Genomic DNA, 14,466 nt, shown 5'->3' with positions numbered 1-14,466 from the left:
TGTATATAAAGTCTGCTGCAGTTTCCACGGTAAACATCTGAGGAAGTGAGCTGTAGCTCACGAAAGCTCATGCTCAAATAAATTGGTTAGTCTCTAAGGTGCCACAAGTACTCCTTTTCTTTTTGCGAATACAGACTAACACGGCTGTTCCTCTGAAACCTGTCATTATGCAAGGCACTGCATTTAGCCGTATGGAGTGGAAATCTATCAACTGCATGAAGAAACTTGTATAAGCTATTACCAGCAGGACAGTGGGGTGGGAGGAGGTATTGTTTCTGTGTGTATATAAAGTCTGCTGCAGTTTCCACGGTAAACATCTGATGAAGTGAGCTGTAGCTCACGAAAGCTCATGCTCAAATAAATTGGTTAGTCTCTAAGGTGCCACAAGTACTCCTTTTCTTTTTGCTAAACATTTTTGTCACCCTTTTCTGAACCTCTTCCAATTCCAATATATCATTTTTGAGATGGAGCAACCCTATCTGCATGCAGTATTCAAGATAACTATTGCACAGGGATGTTTGTGAAGCATAACAGAAGTAAGGTATTTAAAGATCCTCAGTAAAAGGTGCTATATTAGGTCTTAGCATTTCACCCCCAAAAACAACACCCAATGATGGGTAGTGGGGAGAAGAGGAGGGATGTCATGGAAGCTGAGAAACTGTAGACCTGACAGGGATACAGCCAGGGCAAGGAAAGATGCAGTATGTGGAAGTGGGGAGAAAATCCAAGATGACCCATTCTGCAGACCACTGAAGGATGGGGATCCAACCTGCACTCCATCTTAAGAGGAAAGAAACACAAAAGATTGCATGGGCTCATAAGAGACCTCAGGTTTACCAAAAGATGCCAAAGTGTTCATGATGGGAAGGCTGTTTAGGTGAGGTGTGTGTTCTGTCAGATAGCCAGCTCTGTGATTGCTTCAGTGCTCAGCAGTAGCTGATGCATGGAGCACATTAGCATAGTGTCAAGAGTAGTCAATTTTCTCCCTCATGAGCTGCAGATGAGATGCTTCAGTGACAGCAGTGAGCTGGGGGAGTGAAGGCAGTGCCACACTGGAATGGCAAGAAATATCTAGAGACTGGGACTTGCTTCTTTTGGGTATCTAGAGGGACCAAAGACTTCTCTGATGTGCTTGTCTGCCAATCTCAGTTTTCATTGAGGAAAATAGTGCAATAAAGTGGGGTGGCAGCGCTGTGGGGTGGAGAAAGAAGAGATCTGAGAATTAAAATAAACTTCTCTCTCCCTTGCACAGAAGGAAGGAAATTTCTCTAGCAGGTTCCCATCATCACAGAAATTCCTTTCTTCTAAGTAAAGAAGCCATGTACCTTGGGGCCAAGAGAAGCAGAAAGATTCAACATAGGAGGATAGAAAGAAGATCAATACAGAGAAGAGAATAAAGGGTGAGTTAAATGGAAGGGAAAAGCGAGCGAGAAAGGAGATGATGCAAAGAGAGGAAACAATGAGAGGGAGTCTGATTGAGAGACAAGGAGACGCTGTTAATTATCCAAATAAACATTTTATTGCATCTGCATGTAAATTTTAAGCACTTTAAACACAGGGTGACTGCTAAGTACCTCTCTTTGCAAAGACCAGTTTTATGACTAACATTACAAGCCTTGGCAATGCCCAGGCTGCACGACCAGCAGCTGTGCCACAGTTATTAGGTACAGAAATGATGATAATATTTGGTCAGTGAGTTTTGAGGTTACCAGCACAGCTCCCAATCTCCCTGGTGAACAAAATCAGAACATATGGCATTCGATGTGCTGAAACTGTCAGGCTCATAATTAACTGATCAGGGTACATATGGAGCTCACAGACAGTATAAATCTCTCAATGTAAAAAATGCTGGGGACTATTGAACGTGTCAGTGTGTCTCTTCCCTGCAAATCTCTCTTCATTAATGTTTCATATGGAGCCAAATGTGTTGTAATAAAATGGCTATTAATGGAGTTGTATTTATGATGATTTCTCTTTTATGCAGCTGGTGTTAACCTTTCAAACCCTACATTTCACACAGGGCTTTCTCAAAATAATCATCACTGCTGGCACAGAAACCCCTAGGATCTCTTGATATTTCCTGTTCACACGGAGGTTAGGTTAGTGGGTGCTGGGCAAGTAAAAATTCATCAAGTTAGTGGCTGTCACTGACACTGCTGACATCACATGGTCCAAATGAAAATCCATTTCAAGTTACAGACACAGCTTGGATTCTGTTTATTTTAGGTATTTATAGCGCTCCAATTGGCATGGTATCTAGGGGCAAAGTCATTCCATCTCAGCTCTCTGTACTCTCCAGAACACAGACTTATACACATGGTGAGACATGTTATTAACTGCTCAGAACAGACAGACACATCCTGCTGGTTTCTTTGGCCACAATTCTGCATGGCATTCTTCTTTTGCCTGCTTCACATTCAAAGCTTTGGAAAAGAGTATTCTTGAATCTGTGTGTTCAAGATAATAGGACACACAAAAGTATGGAACAAACTGTGCATTTATGGACTTGTGTCTGCATGTGTGGGGATGCGTATAAACACAAACAGGTCCTACTTAACACCTAGCTGTCTGTGAAGGTTTGTTTCTACAGTCCTGATCCAATTTGGATTAAACATGGTGCCGAAACTGCATTTCTCAGTGCATACGTGTGCTTCACGCTATAAGCCATTGGGGCTACGTGGTCTAGATATGTGGAAATTGTGGCTAGTGCAGAATGCCATGGCCCACCTGCTAAGCGGGGTTTTGCTCCACGAGCTCATTACATCTGGGCCACAATATATACCTTGGTTACTGATCAACTCCTCGGTATTGCATACACTGTGTTTTTGATTTATAAAGCCCTAACTGGTTTGGGTTCTGGCTATGACAGATGCTTCTCTGTCCATGCATTATCTCAGCAGTTCAGATAATCTCAAACTGACAGCATCCTCTTGGGACAAACAGGATACCCTCACTGAAAAGCGGGGAATTTGCATGCCCCTTGATTTGCCAGATCATGTATTTGATGAACTTCAACGATATCCTTGCAAGATCCACCTGTTCTCCCACACTTATTCTGGGGGAGAGGAGGTTCTGACAAGGGGGCTTAAGGAAGTTGTTTTGGGTGGTATTTGGGGCTTGGGATTGATGAATGTCAGTCAGGCTGAGTATCCTGTTCTCATGTTTTATTGCAACTGTTTGATATCAATGTTCTAATGTGCCCAGAGCCTGGAAAAAATTCTCTGACATACGTCTGGGTGTCATATTCTCACCACCACCAAATAACATTTCAGAGGGCAAAACCACATGGGAGCACACAGGAGGGAGACAAAGAGAGAGACAGAAAAACTGGAGGATCTTGGGGAGGGAAACAACAATCATTCATAGTCCCAGAACAGGCTGTGTGTTTACACCCCTAACTCTTCTGAATAATAGTAACTCAGGCTATTTCTAATGCTAATAGCTAGGAGTGTGATTCCCTTGCTCACATACACATAGTGTGAGTATAATTAACAGTGCAGTTGTGAGAGCACAAGTAGTGGCAGTGCAGGCAGGGCTGAGCCATGCCGAGTACAAACCCACCAGATTCAGCAGCTGCATGGCCCTTTAGACTTGTGCTAGCATGATGAGAGCTAGTGTGAGTATGTGTACATGAACAGAGAAATCCCCAGCTCAGAGTGTAGACATAGCCCTGGTCTACACTAGGACGTTAGGTCGAATTTAGCAGCGTTAAATCGATGTAAACCTGCACCCGTCCACACGATGAAGCCCTTTATTTCGACTTAAAGGGCTCTTAAAATCGATTTCCTTACTCCACCCCTGACAAGTGGATTAGCGCTTAAATCGGCCTTGCCGGGTCGAATTTGGGGTACTGTGGACACAATTCGACGGTATTGGCCTCCGGGAGCTATCCCAGAGTGCTCCATTGTGACCGCTCTGGACAGCACTCTCAACTCAGATGCACTGGCCAGGTAGACACGAAAAGAACCACGAACTTTTGAATCTCATTTCCTGTTTGGCCAGTGTGGCAAGCTGCAGGTGACCATGCAGAGCTCATCAGCAGAGGTGACCATACAGAGTTCATCAGCAGAGGTGACCATGATGGAGTCCCAGAATCGCAAAAGAGCTCCAGCATGGACTGAATGGGAGGTACAGGATCTGATCGCTGTATGGGGAGAGGAATCCGTGCTATCAGAACTACGTTCCAGTTTTCGAAATGCCAAAACCTACCAGGGCATGAAGGACAGAGGCCATAACAGGGACCCGAAGCAGTGCTGCGTGAAACTTAAGGAGCTGAGGCAAGCCTACCAGAAAACCAGAGAGGCAAACGGCCGCTCTGGGTCAGAGCCCCAAACATGCCGCTTCTATGATGAGCTACATGCCATTTTAGGGGGTTCAGACACCACTACCCCAGCTGTGTTGTTTGACTCCTTCAATGGAGATGGAGGCAACACAGAAGCAGGTTTTGGGGACGAAGAAGAAGATGATGATGATGAGGTTGTAGATAGCTCACAGCAAGCAAGCGGAGAAACCGGTTTTCCCAACAGCCAGGAACTGTTTCTCACCCTGGACCTGGAGCCAGTACCCCCCAAACCCACCCAAGGCTGCCTCCTGGACCTGCCAGGCGGAGAAGGAACCTCCGGTGAGCGTACCTTTTAAAATACTATACATGGTTTAAAAGCAAGCATGTGAAAGGATTAATTTGTCCTGGCGTTTGCGGCTCTCCTGGATGTACTCCCAAAGCCTTTGCAAAAGGTTTCTGGGGAGGGCAGCCTTATTGCGTCCTCCATGGTAGGACACTTTACCATTCCAGGCCAGTAACACGTATTCAGGAATCATTGTACAACAAAGCATTGCAGTGTATGTTTGCTGGCGTTCAAACAACATCCGTTCTTTATCTCTCTGTGTTATCCTCAGGAGAGTGAGATATCATTCATGGTCACCTGGTTGAAAGAGGGTGCTTTTCTTCAGGGGACACTCAGAGGAGCCCGTTCCTGCTGGGCTGTTTGCCTGTGGCTGAACAGAAATGTTCCCCGCTGTTAGCCACGGGGAGGGGGGAAGGTTGAGGGGGTAGGGTAGCCACGCGGTGGGGGGAGGCAAAATGTGACCTTGTAACGAAAGCACATCTGCTATGTATGTAATGTTAACAGCAAGGTTTACCCTGAAAGAGTGTAGCCACTGTTTTATAAAATGTGTCTTTTTAAATACCGCTGTCCCTTTTCTTTTCTCCACCAGCTGCATGTCTTTCAAGGATCACAGGATCTTCTCCTTCCCAGAGGCTTGTGAAGATTAGAAAGAAATAAAAATGCACTTGTGATGAAATGTTCTCTGAGCTCATGCTGTCCTCCCACACTGACAGAGCACAGACGAATGCGTGGAGGCAAATAATGTCAGAGTGCAGGAAAGCACAAAATGACTGGGAGGAGAGGTGGCAGGCTGAAGAGAGTAAGTGGCGGGCTGAAAACAGGGCTGAAGCTCATATGTGGTGGCAGCATGATGAGAGGAGGCAGGATTCAATGCTGAGGCTGCTGGAGGATCAAACCAGTATGCTCCAGTGTATGGCTGAGCTGCAGCAAAGGCAGCTGGAGCACAGACTGACACTACAGCCCCTGTGTAACCAACCGCCCTCCTCCCCAAGTTCCATAGCCTCCACACCCAGACACCCAAGAACGCGGTGGGGGGGCCTCCGGCCAACCAGCCACTCCACCACAGAGGATTGCCCAAAACACAGAAGGCTGGCATTCAATACATTTTAAAGTTGTAAACTTTTAAAGTGCTCTGTGGCATTTTCCTTCCCTCTTCCACCACCCCTCCTGGGCTACCTTGGTAGTCATCCCCCTATTTGTGTGATGAATGAATAAAGAATGCATGAATGTGAAGCAACAATCACTTTATTGCCTCTGCAAGTGGTGATCGAAGGGAGGAGGGGAAGGTGGTTAGCTTACAGGGAAGTAGAGTGAACCAAGGGGCGGGGGGTTTCATCAAGGAGAAACAAACAGAACTTTCACACCATAGCCTGGCCAGTCATGAAACTGGTTTTCAAAGCTTCTCTGATGCGCACTGCGCCCTCCTGTGCTCTTCTAACCGCCCTGGTGTCTGGCTGCGGGTAACCAGCAGCCAGGCCATTTCCCTCAACCTCCCACCCTGCCATAAACATCTCCCCCTTACTCTCACAGATATTGTGGAGCGCACAGCAAGCAGTAATAACAGTGGGAATATTGGTTTCGCTGAGGTCTAAGCGAGTCAGTAAACTGCGCCAGCGCACTTTTAAACGTACAAATGCACATTCTACCACCATTCTGCACTTGCTCAGCCTGTAGTTGAACATCTCCTGACTACTGTCCAGGCTGCCTGTGTATGGCTTCATGAGCCATAACATTAAGGGGTAGGCTGGGTCCCCAAGGATAACTATAGGCATTTCAACATCCCCAACGGTTATTTTCTGGTCTGGGAATAAAGTCCCTTCCTGCAGCTGTTGAAACAGACCAGAGTTCCTGAAGATGCGAGCGTCATGTACCTTTCCCGGCCACCCCACGCTGATGTTGGTGAAACGTCCCTTGTGATCCACCAGAGCTTGCAGCACTATTGAAAAGTACCCCTTGTGGTTTATGTACTCGCCGGCTTGGTGCTCCGGTGCCAAGATAGGGATATGGGTTCCGTCTATGGCCCCACCACAGTTAGGGAATCCCATTGCAGCAAAGCCATCCACTATGACCTGCACACTTCCCAGGGTCACTACCCTTGATATCAGCAGATCTTTGACTGCATGGGCTACTTGCAGCACAGCACCCCCACAGTAGATTTGCCCACTCCAAATTGACTCCCGACTGACCGGGAGCTGTCTCGCGTTGCAAGCTTCCACAGGGCTATCGCCACTCACTTCTCAACTGTGAGCGCTGCTCTCATCTTGGTATTCATGCGCTTCAGGGCAGGGGAAAGCAAGTCACAAAGTTCCATGAAAGTGCCCTTACGCATGTGAAAGTTTCGCAGCCACTGGGAATCGTCCCAGACCTGCAACACTATGCGGTCCCACTAGGCTGTGCTTGTTTCCCGAGTCCAGAATCGGCGTTCCACAGCATGAACCTGCCCCATTAGCACCATGATGCATGCATTGGCAGGGCCCATGATTTCAGAGAAATCTGTGTCCATGTCCTGATCACTCACGTGACCGCGCTCACGTCGCCTCCTCGCCCGGTATCGCTCTGCCAGGTTCTGCTGCTGCATATACTGCTGGATAATGCGTGTGGTGTTTAATGTGCTCCTAATTGCCAAGGTGAGCTGAGCGGCCTCCATGCTTGCCTTGGTATGGCGTCCGCACAGAAAAAAGGCGCGGAACGATTGTCTGCCGTTGCACTGACGGAGGGAGGGGCGACTGACAACATGGCTTACAGGGTTGGCTTACAGGGAATTAAAATCAACAAAGGGGGTGACTTTACATCAAGGAGTATTTCAGGCAGGACTTCACGGAGGGTTCCAATAAGAAATGGTGCACCTAAGTAATTGTTCTTATTGGAACAAGCAGGTTGGTCTGGCCTCTGATTGATACATGGCTAGATTTACCTCGCTGCACCTTCTCTGTGAGTGACTGCAGTGTGACCTAGAGGAATGAGCCCCCTAGACGGGGGAGGGGGAGAAGCGAATGAGTACAAAACAAATTTGGTCTATTTCTTGTTTTGATCCACTCCATCTATCTTTTACATCTTTGGCTGGCAGCAGACGGTGCAGTAGGACTGCTAGCCATCCTCATCTCTTGCCTGCCTGGCAGAAGATGGTACAGTAGGACTGCTAGCAATCCGTATCGCCTGCCTGCTCACCATAAGATGATTCAATAGGACTGACTGCAGGACTAAAGAGAATGACCTGGTCAAGTCACTCCAAATTTAGTCCCTGTGCCCATGTCTGCCCAGGCGCTCCTGATCGACCTCACAGAGGCGACCAGGAGCACCTCGGACATGACGGCTACCAGTCCTACTGTACCGTCTGCTGCCACAAGGCAATTGGTTGATGCTGCTGTGTAGCAATGCAGTACCATGTCTGCCAGCACCCAGGAGACATACGGTGACGGTTACCTGAGCGGGCTCCATGCTTGCCGTGGTATGGCGCCTGCACAGGTAACTCAAGAAAAAAGGCGCAAAACAATTGTCTGCTGCTGCTTTCACGGAGGGAGGAAGGGAGGGAATGGGGACCTGACGATATGTACCCAGAACCACCCGCGACAATGTTTTAGCCCCATCAGGCATTGGGATCTCAAACCAGAATTCCAATGGGCAGCGGAGACTGCGGGAACTGTGGGATAGCTACCCACAGTGCAACACTCCGGAAGTCGACTCTAGCCTCGGTACTGTGGAAGCACTCCGCCGAATTAATGCACTTAATGCACTTAGAGCATTTTCTGTGGGGACACACACACTCGAATATATAAAAACGATTTCTAAAAAACCGACTTCTATAAATTCGACCTAATTTCGTAGTGTAGACATACCATAGTCTCAGGGTGCATGTTCCAGGCACAGAGCTTCTCACTCAAACTACCAGAACTCAACACTTCTCTCTCATACCTCTCTCTATTTAGCATTGACAGAAGATTGCTCCTCTTAAACTCAATTTACACATCCCGCAAAGGATTATCCCGACCTCATCTCCTTCATGAGCAAAAAGCAGATAATACGCCAACCTTCCTGCCTCCCTGGCATTGTTCACTATATCATTATCAACCACCACTTCATCTTCACTGGATGTCTTCTTTTCTCATACAGAACTGCTGACACAATCCATGGGGGAAAAAAATAATATATATAAGAAAATGCCTGTATAGAAAATCGATTTTTTCTTGTATGATTTCTTTGGCGGAAGCGTGGCTGCTGGTAACAAATCAGGGGGATCATAAAACAGCCTTTTCTCTACAATTCACAAGCAAAAAGCTGACGGAGAGCTATAGGGCTAGCAAAGGAATCCACTTGCTGGGAACGTGTGAATAGATTTAAACAAATGAAAACCTCAGATAAAGAAAAACCCTGGGATAAGACACGACAGGTAAGTGGGGGCATTATTCTTTATATGGGAAAAGAGGATAAATTATTTTTTCTTAAAAATAACGAAGTTATGCTCATTGCCTTTATGCGCTGTACAGACACTGACTCAAACTTTTTCCCCTGAAAGTGTTTTTCTGCCCTTTTTTTTTTTTAAAAAAACATTAGAATTACTAGGTCACACACTCTGTTGCTTCTGCAGGCCAAACACTCTTGCACATCCGAATGGCTCTTACGTTCTTCTATTTCCCATACAAGTTCCAGGTGTACTGTTCTCCCGTCTCCCCTATTTCAGGGACTCTCTGAAACCCCCTACTTCCTCCATCATGCATGTGGCTGTGTTCCCCCCACCCCTTTTCCCATTCCCCTATGTCAGCAGCCCTGTGTGACCCTCATTTCCCCCTTCCTTCACATGCAAGAGGCTCTGTGTGCCTCCTATTCCCCCATTCCTCACCAAGGCAGGACTCCTGTGTGTCCCCCTTCATTCCTCCCTCCACCACAGTAAGGACTGTGTCTCCTGTGTGTCACCCATGCTAGCACCAGTGGAGCTGCACTGGTTTAGTAAATTCCCTAAAGTTCTTCATGTAGATGTAGCCATAGGGATTAATAGCTACAACTCTAGGTTCTGCCCTATGTGATGTCACAAGCCAAGTCCTCTGAAGACCTTGCAAGGGGTCTGTAATAAAAAGAGGAAAGATGGGTTTCCTGACATGCAACAAGAATGAACACACTTTTGTGGGGATGGGGAGATTCAAACAAAATAAAAACAGTAAAGGGCACTGTTTTTTTCTTGTGTAGTTGACCTTTAAGCCACTGAAGTCTTTACAGCCCTTCAAAGCTTAAAGGCATAGGTAGGATGTGGCGGCTAAAAACCCCCCACTTCTGGTATAAAACCAGGAAATGTTTTAATTTTAATAGGTCTATATCCTTTTTCACACCTAAATTTCCTGTGGTAATAAATGAAAAAAATATATATAGTACCAGTTTTTAAAAATGCAACTAAAGCAAAGTTAAAATTACACAAAAATGCTTTAAAAATTCTTTAAAAGCAATGCACGCTTATAACAGAAAATTACACCCTGGTGGGCTATACCAGTGGTTTTCAACTTGGGGTCCACAGCCTGTCTAATTTCCAAAGGGGTCCTTGCCTCCATTCGAAACTTCTTAGAGGTTCGCAAATGAAAAAGGTTGAGAATCACGGGGGTACACCATAAAATGTAAGCTTGCATCCACTGGTATGTACTTTAAGCCTGGTATCAATAATGGTTCAAATAATTACAACTACAACTACTGTCATCTCAAAAATGTATTGCAGAGTAATAAAATTATAAAAATCAAAAGAAATCAAAAATATAATCCAAATAAAACGTATGCTAATATAGAGAAGAAAAACAAAATCAGTGGAATGTAGGCCTGACTTGACATGAGTAATTGGACACGGGTGAGGCCTCATTTCTTGGGGGATAGGATTAGGGAGGTATATGAATCAGCAGTCTGGAAACAGAATGTCTGTACTAGATAAAACAGGGAGGAACACCCAGGGAACCATTTACAATGGACAAAATAAGATGGGAATGTAAAAATGAGATAAAGTCGTACATGGACAGTGTATGGACAGAGCATGTTGTACAGGGATCAGTTCCTACAAAGTAACCAGCCAATCCCAAAATGGTCAGGCAATGTACAGTAAATGCAATGCAACGTGTAAATGTATCTAAAGGAAGAAGTTTGTAGTGTAACTTTGGATGTGTGGTATGCCCAGAACCCACCCCCTCAGCCGGAGCCTGATCAACTCAAAAGTACTTTAACTGTATGCCAATAAAGGAACCCAAGTGACTAGACTAGAGGCAAACTGAGTTCTTGGGGAACCAAGTGGAAAAGGTCTTGGGAGAACCCCAGTGGGGGGATAGATGTTCCTTCAGGAAATGTATATGGCTCCTGACCGAGGAGTCAAATCTGCTGCCATGAAGACAGATGATCTTTTCTGATACCTCTGTCTCTTTTTGGGTGATTCAGATCTCTAATATGACAAGAAAGCCTGTTTTTGATAGGGTTGAAGCCTAACTGGTCTCTCGAGCGCTGATATATACACTCCTAAAGATCTCAAAATGACTTGAGAATCCTTTAAAGAGTGCAGCTCATCGGCATTAGCATTAAATAATGCACGTGGTTCAAAAGACAGATCCTCTTTTGTCATCTGTACTACTTAAGGTATGCCAGGTGACTGTAACTGAGAGGATGAGATTCTGGAACAGAAGTCTTCAGCAAGGAATGAACTGTGCAACAAATTCTGCTGCCACAGAATCACCAAATACATGGTGCCTTCACTTCTATTTCTGTAGGCATCCAAACTCTACATCTCCCTTGACTTTCTCGTAACCTGTCAAGTCCCTAAGAGCTCTGCCATTGTCTGCCTCTTTGTTACCATCTCTTACCATTCCCATTCATGAACAGATAAATCCCATCTCTGCCCTCGTTTAAGTGCTTTGTGCCTTCTTCTATGCCGCCCCTTATGCCTGTAATTCCCTCCCTGTAGTATTTCAACTCTACTCCATTTTCCTCTTTCTGCTCTTATGAAAGCCACTGTACCCTAGTGGGCCTTTTATGAGAACCATTGTCTCCTGTTCTGTAACACATCCACTCTCTATCCTAGCTCTCAGTAAAGCACCAGGTAATATATCAGAAGCTGGGAATGGGTGACAGGGGATGGATCACTTGATGATTATCTGCTCTGTTCATTCCCTCTGGGGCACTTGGCATTGGCCACTGTCAGAAGACAGCTGGGCTAGATGGACCTTTGATCTGACTCAGTAAGGCCGTTCTTATGAATAATGGTAGGAGATAATACAATTCTATTATGTGTGTATAAATACATATTGGAATGAATAAGTATTGGTGCAGATTTTGCAAGTTGTGCTTTGAGCCCACGCCCAATCACACCTGCTCTTAAAAACTTTTCATTAAAAAGTTGTTTCAAAAGGCATTTTGCAAACTCGGTCTTTGACTTTATGGTTTTCTCTGAATGCCAGTTAAACAAAGGATTTGCGAATGGTCCCAACAGGCAACTGAACCATGTGAACTCAGCATGTGACCACAACAGGTGGCTTCATCCCCCTCCAAATGCACAAGCACGCTGTATACAGAATCAGAGAAACCAGATGGGAAAGAACACCTGCTGTAGCTCCTGACCACAGAGTCTGGGGCCCACTGCTATATAGATTACGTCTATACTGGGGTTAGAGCACAGGGCCTCATCGTTACCTCTATCTCAGCGTTGTGCGCATGCACCTTCTGCACCATTTCTTCTGCCTCATGCATGCGCCGACTCAGCTGAGGAGAGTGCTCCGATGGGGTCAGCTCACTGTCGTACGACTCGAGAATTGCTCTCATTCCATCACGCTCCTGTAGTGAAGAAAGAAACAGACTGGTTAGACTTTCCACTGGATACATGCAGCCTGCATCTTCAAACTGACATACCCAATGAAATTTAACATTTTTTAACATGGTGGAGAGCATTATTTTGGTTGGAAAGTTATTTCCAGTTCTTCCACTACCTCTTTTGTATACACATATCACACATAAATTGAGAGATATAAAAATCTACTGCTCTGAGAGTTGAAAACGTATATAAACACAAACATCCCTTTTAGATGGTAACATGCACACAGTATAACTTTTGCCATTTTACATGTATATACCAAGAACAAATAAAATTAGAGCTCTCAAGTAGAAGATGCTTCTTGGACACACCTCAACGTGGCTGTTCAGGGAAAATAGCAATGAGTTATGGGAGCTAAATCAGGGAACCTTATTCTGCCATCAGTGAAGTCAAAGATGAGTGCAAAAGTCTTCTAATGAAGAGTCCTTAAATATAAAGCAAGTACTTTATTCTCATAGCATAGATGTGTTTAGTGTAATCCACCACACCAAACAGGATTTGGATAGGATTACATGGAGAAAGAGTATTTTATCTTCCAAGTGGAGGGATTAAATTCTCATTTTACGAAGGGTTTCTCAATAATGTGGTCATTAAAAATGTAGGTTAATCCACAGCTGAAGAAAAAAATGAATGGCTACTAGAATGGCCCCAGTGGAAAGCACTGACCAATGAAAACATTAATTATTTATTTCCATAAGCACCCACAATGCATGAGGCAAACAAAGTTGGAAGTGGACCATGCCCCTACAAGCTTAAAATGGACACAGATATGGAGGTTTTCAATTTTATTTTCACTATTACCGTTCCCAGCTAAGAGAGCTGTTCTTTCAGTTTATATGTTAGACACACACTTTGATACTGAAAGACCTGGGTTCAAACCCGTGCAGTCGCCCAGTGGAGATTATGATTGTTTGGGGAAACTGTATGTACAATTTATGAAATCTGGTTGGGACTATGAAGTTATTAAGAAAATTGTTGCAACACTCAATGTCTCTATGTAAATGTAGAATCCAACATGGCTGTCAGGCCTTTTAGCAAGTATCCATCAGACTAGGGACAACTGGAGCATAGTTAATTTAAGACTGTACTCTGACCACACAATGGGTATGTTAAGGAGGTTTGCTAAAACTAGGAGAACCAGTTTTCTCCAATCCTCAACAAGGGATTGGGCATTTGGAGAGCAGAAAATTCCCAAAGAGATGGAGGTGATAATGTAGGGGTTTTAAAAGGACTCTTAGGAAGAGAGAGACACAGGAAGTTTGGGTCACGAGAAGGGAACAGACACACATTTTTTTGTAGCAGGGGGACTCAGTTTAGCTGTGGGACCAAAGAAGGTCTAGGAAGAAAGAGACTCTATGGTTCAGAAATCAAGCCATGAGTTGCAACAGAAGGATCTTGGATTATCCCAGAAGAACCAGACCCCAGCCCAATAAATGCTTGAATGGTGAGGAAACTGAGGCAGGGAAATGCATGTAGGGTTTGTTTGTGTATCCATCTGTATATTTCTCATTCTACTGAGGAAAGGGCAATGATGTTTTAGACAAAGAAACCAAGGTGGATAATGGATGAAGTGCCGCAGTTGAGTGACAAGCATAGGAAGTTAAAGGAGAATAAAAAGGAAGATGCAAGTCTAAGAGCTGAATACAATAAGTTGACCAGAGAGGTTAAAAAAAGAATGCAAAGAGTGACAGAAACAAATGAATAAGCAAACAATGCAAAGAAGCAGAAGAATATGTAGAAGAAATGTGACACAGAGGTTATATTGCAAGATAACAGAACAGAGTGGGACATATGAGTTGAAGATGTCAGCAATGAAAGACATGTTCAGTCAAATAACTGAGGACAAACAAGCAATGAATAACCGATGGAAAGAATATTTTAAAGAGCTATACAAAGTGCAGTACACAGTGGGTGCCAATGTCTCCTCTCGCCTTGTGGCAAGCAGGACAGCACAAGGTGTTGCAAAGAGGTGAGAGGCCACATTGAAATCATCTGAGAGACTGACAGTGAGGCAGGGAA

At 45.0% G+C, this 14,466-nt stretch overlaps 1 protein-coding gene across 3 annotated transcripts in view; it reads right to left on the bottom strand.

Moving 5' to 3' along the window:
• The window catches only part of MAD1L1 (mitotic arrest deficient 1 like 1), a 565,246-nt gene that overhangs the window by 296,359 nt on the left and 254,421 nt on the right, over positions 1-14,466 (bottom strand). For all 3 annotated transcript variants that reach the window (XM_073361988.2, XM_073361987.2, XM_073361989.2), the window contains exon 12: positions 12,270-12,410. In XM_073361988.2, coding sequence (XP_073218089.1) covers positions 12,270-12,410 — 141 coding nt within the window. The remainder of the gene's footprint in view (positions 1-12,269; positions 12,411-14,466) is intronic.

This window comes from Lepidochelys kempii, chromosome 10 (assembly GCF_965140285.1).
Source record: "Lepidochelys kempii isolate rLepKem1 chromosome 10, rLepKem1.hap1, whole genome shotgun sequence".
NCBI classification, from domain to species: Eukaryota; Metazoa; Chordata; order Testudines; family Cheloniidae; genus Lepidochelys; species Lepidochelys kempii.
The sequence above is the reverse complement of the archived record's forward strand: the minus strand, read 5'-3'. Positions and strand labels throughout refer to the sequence as shown.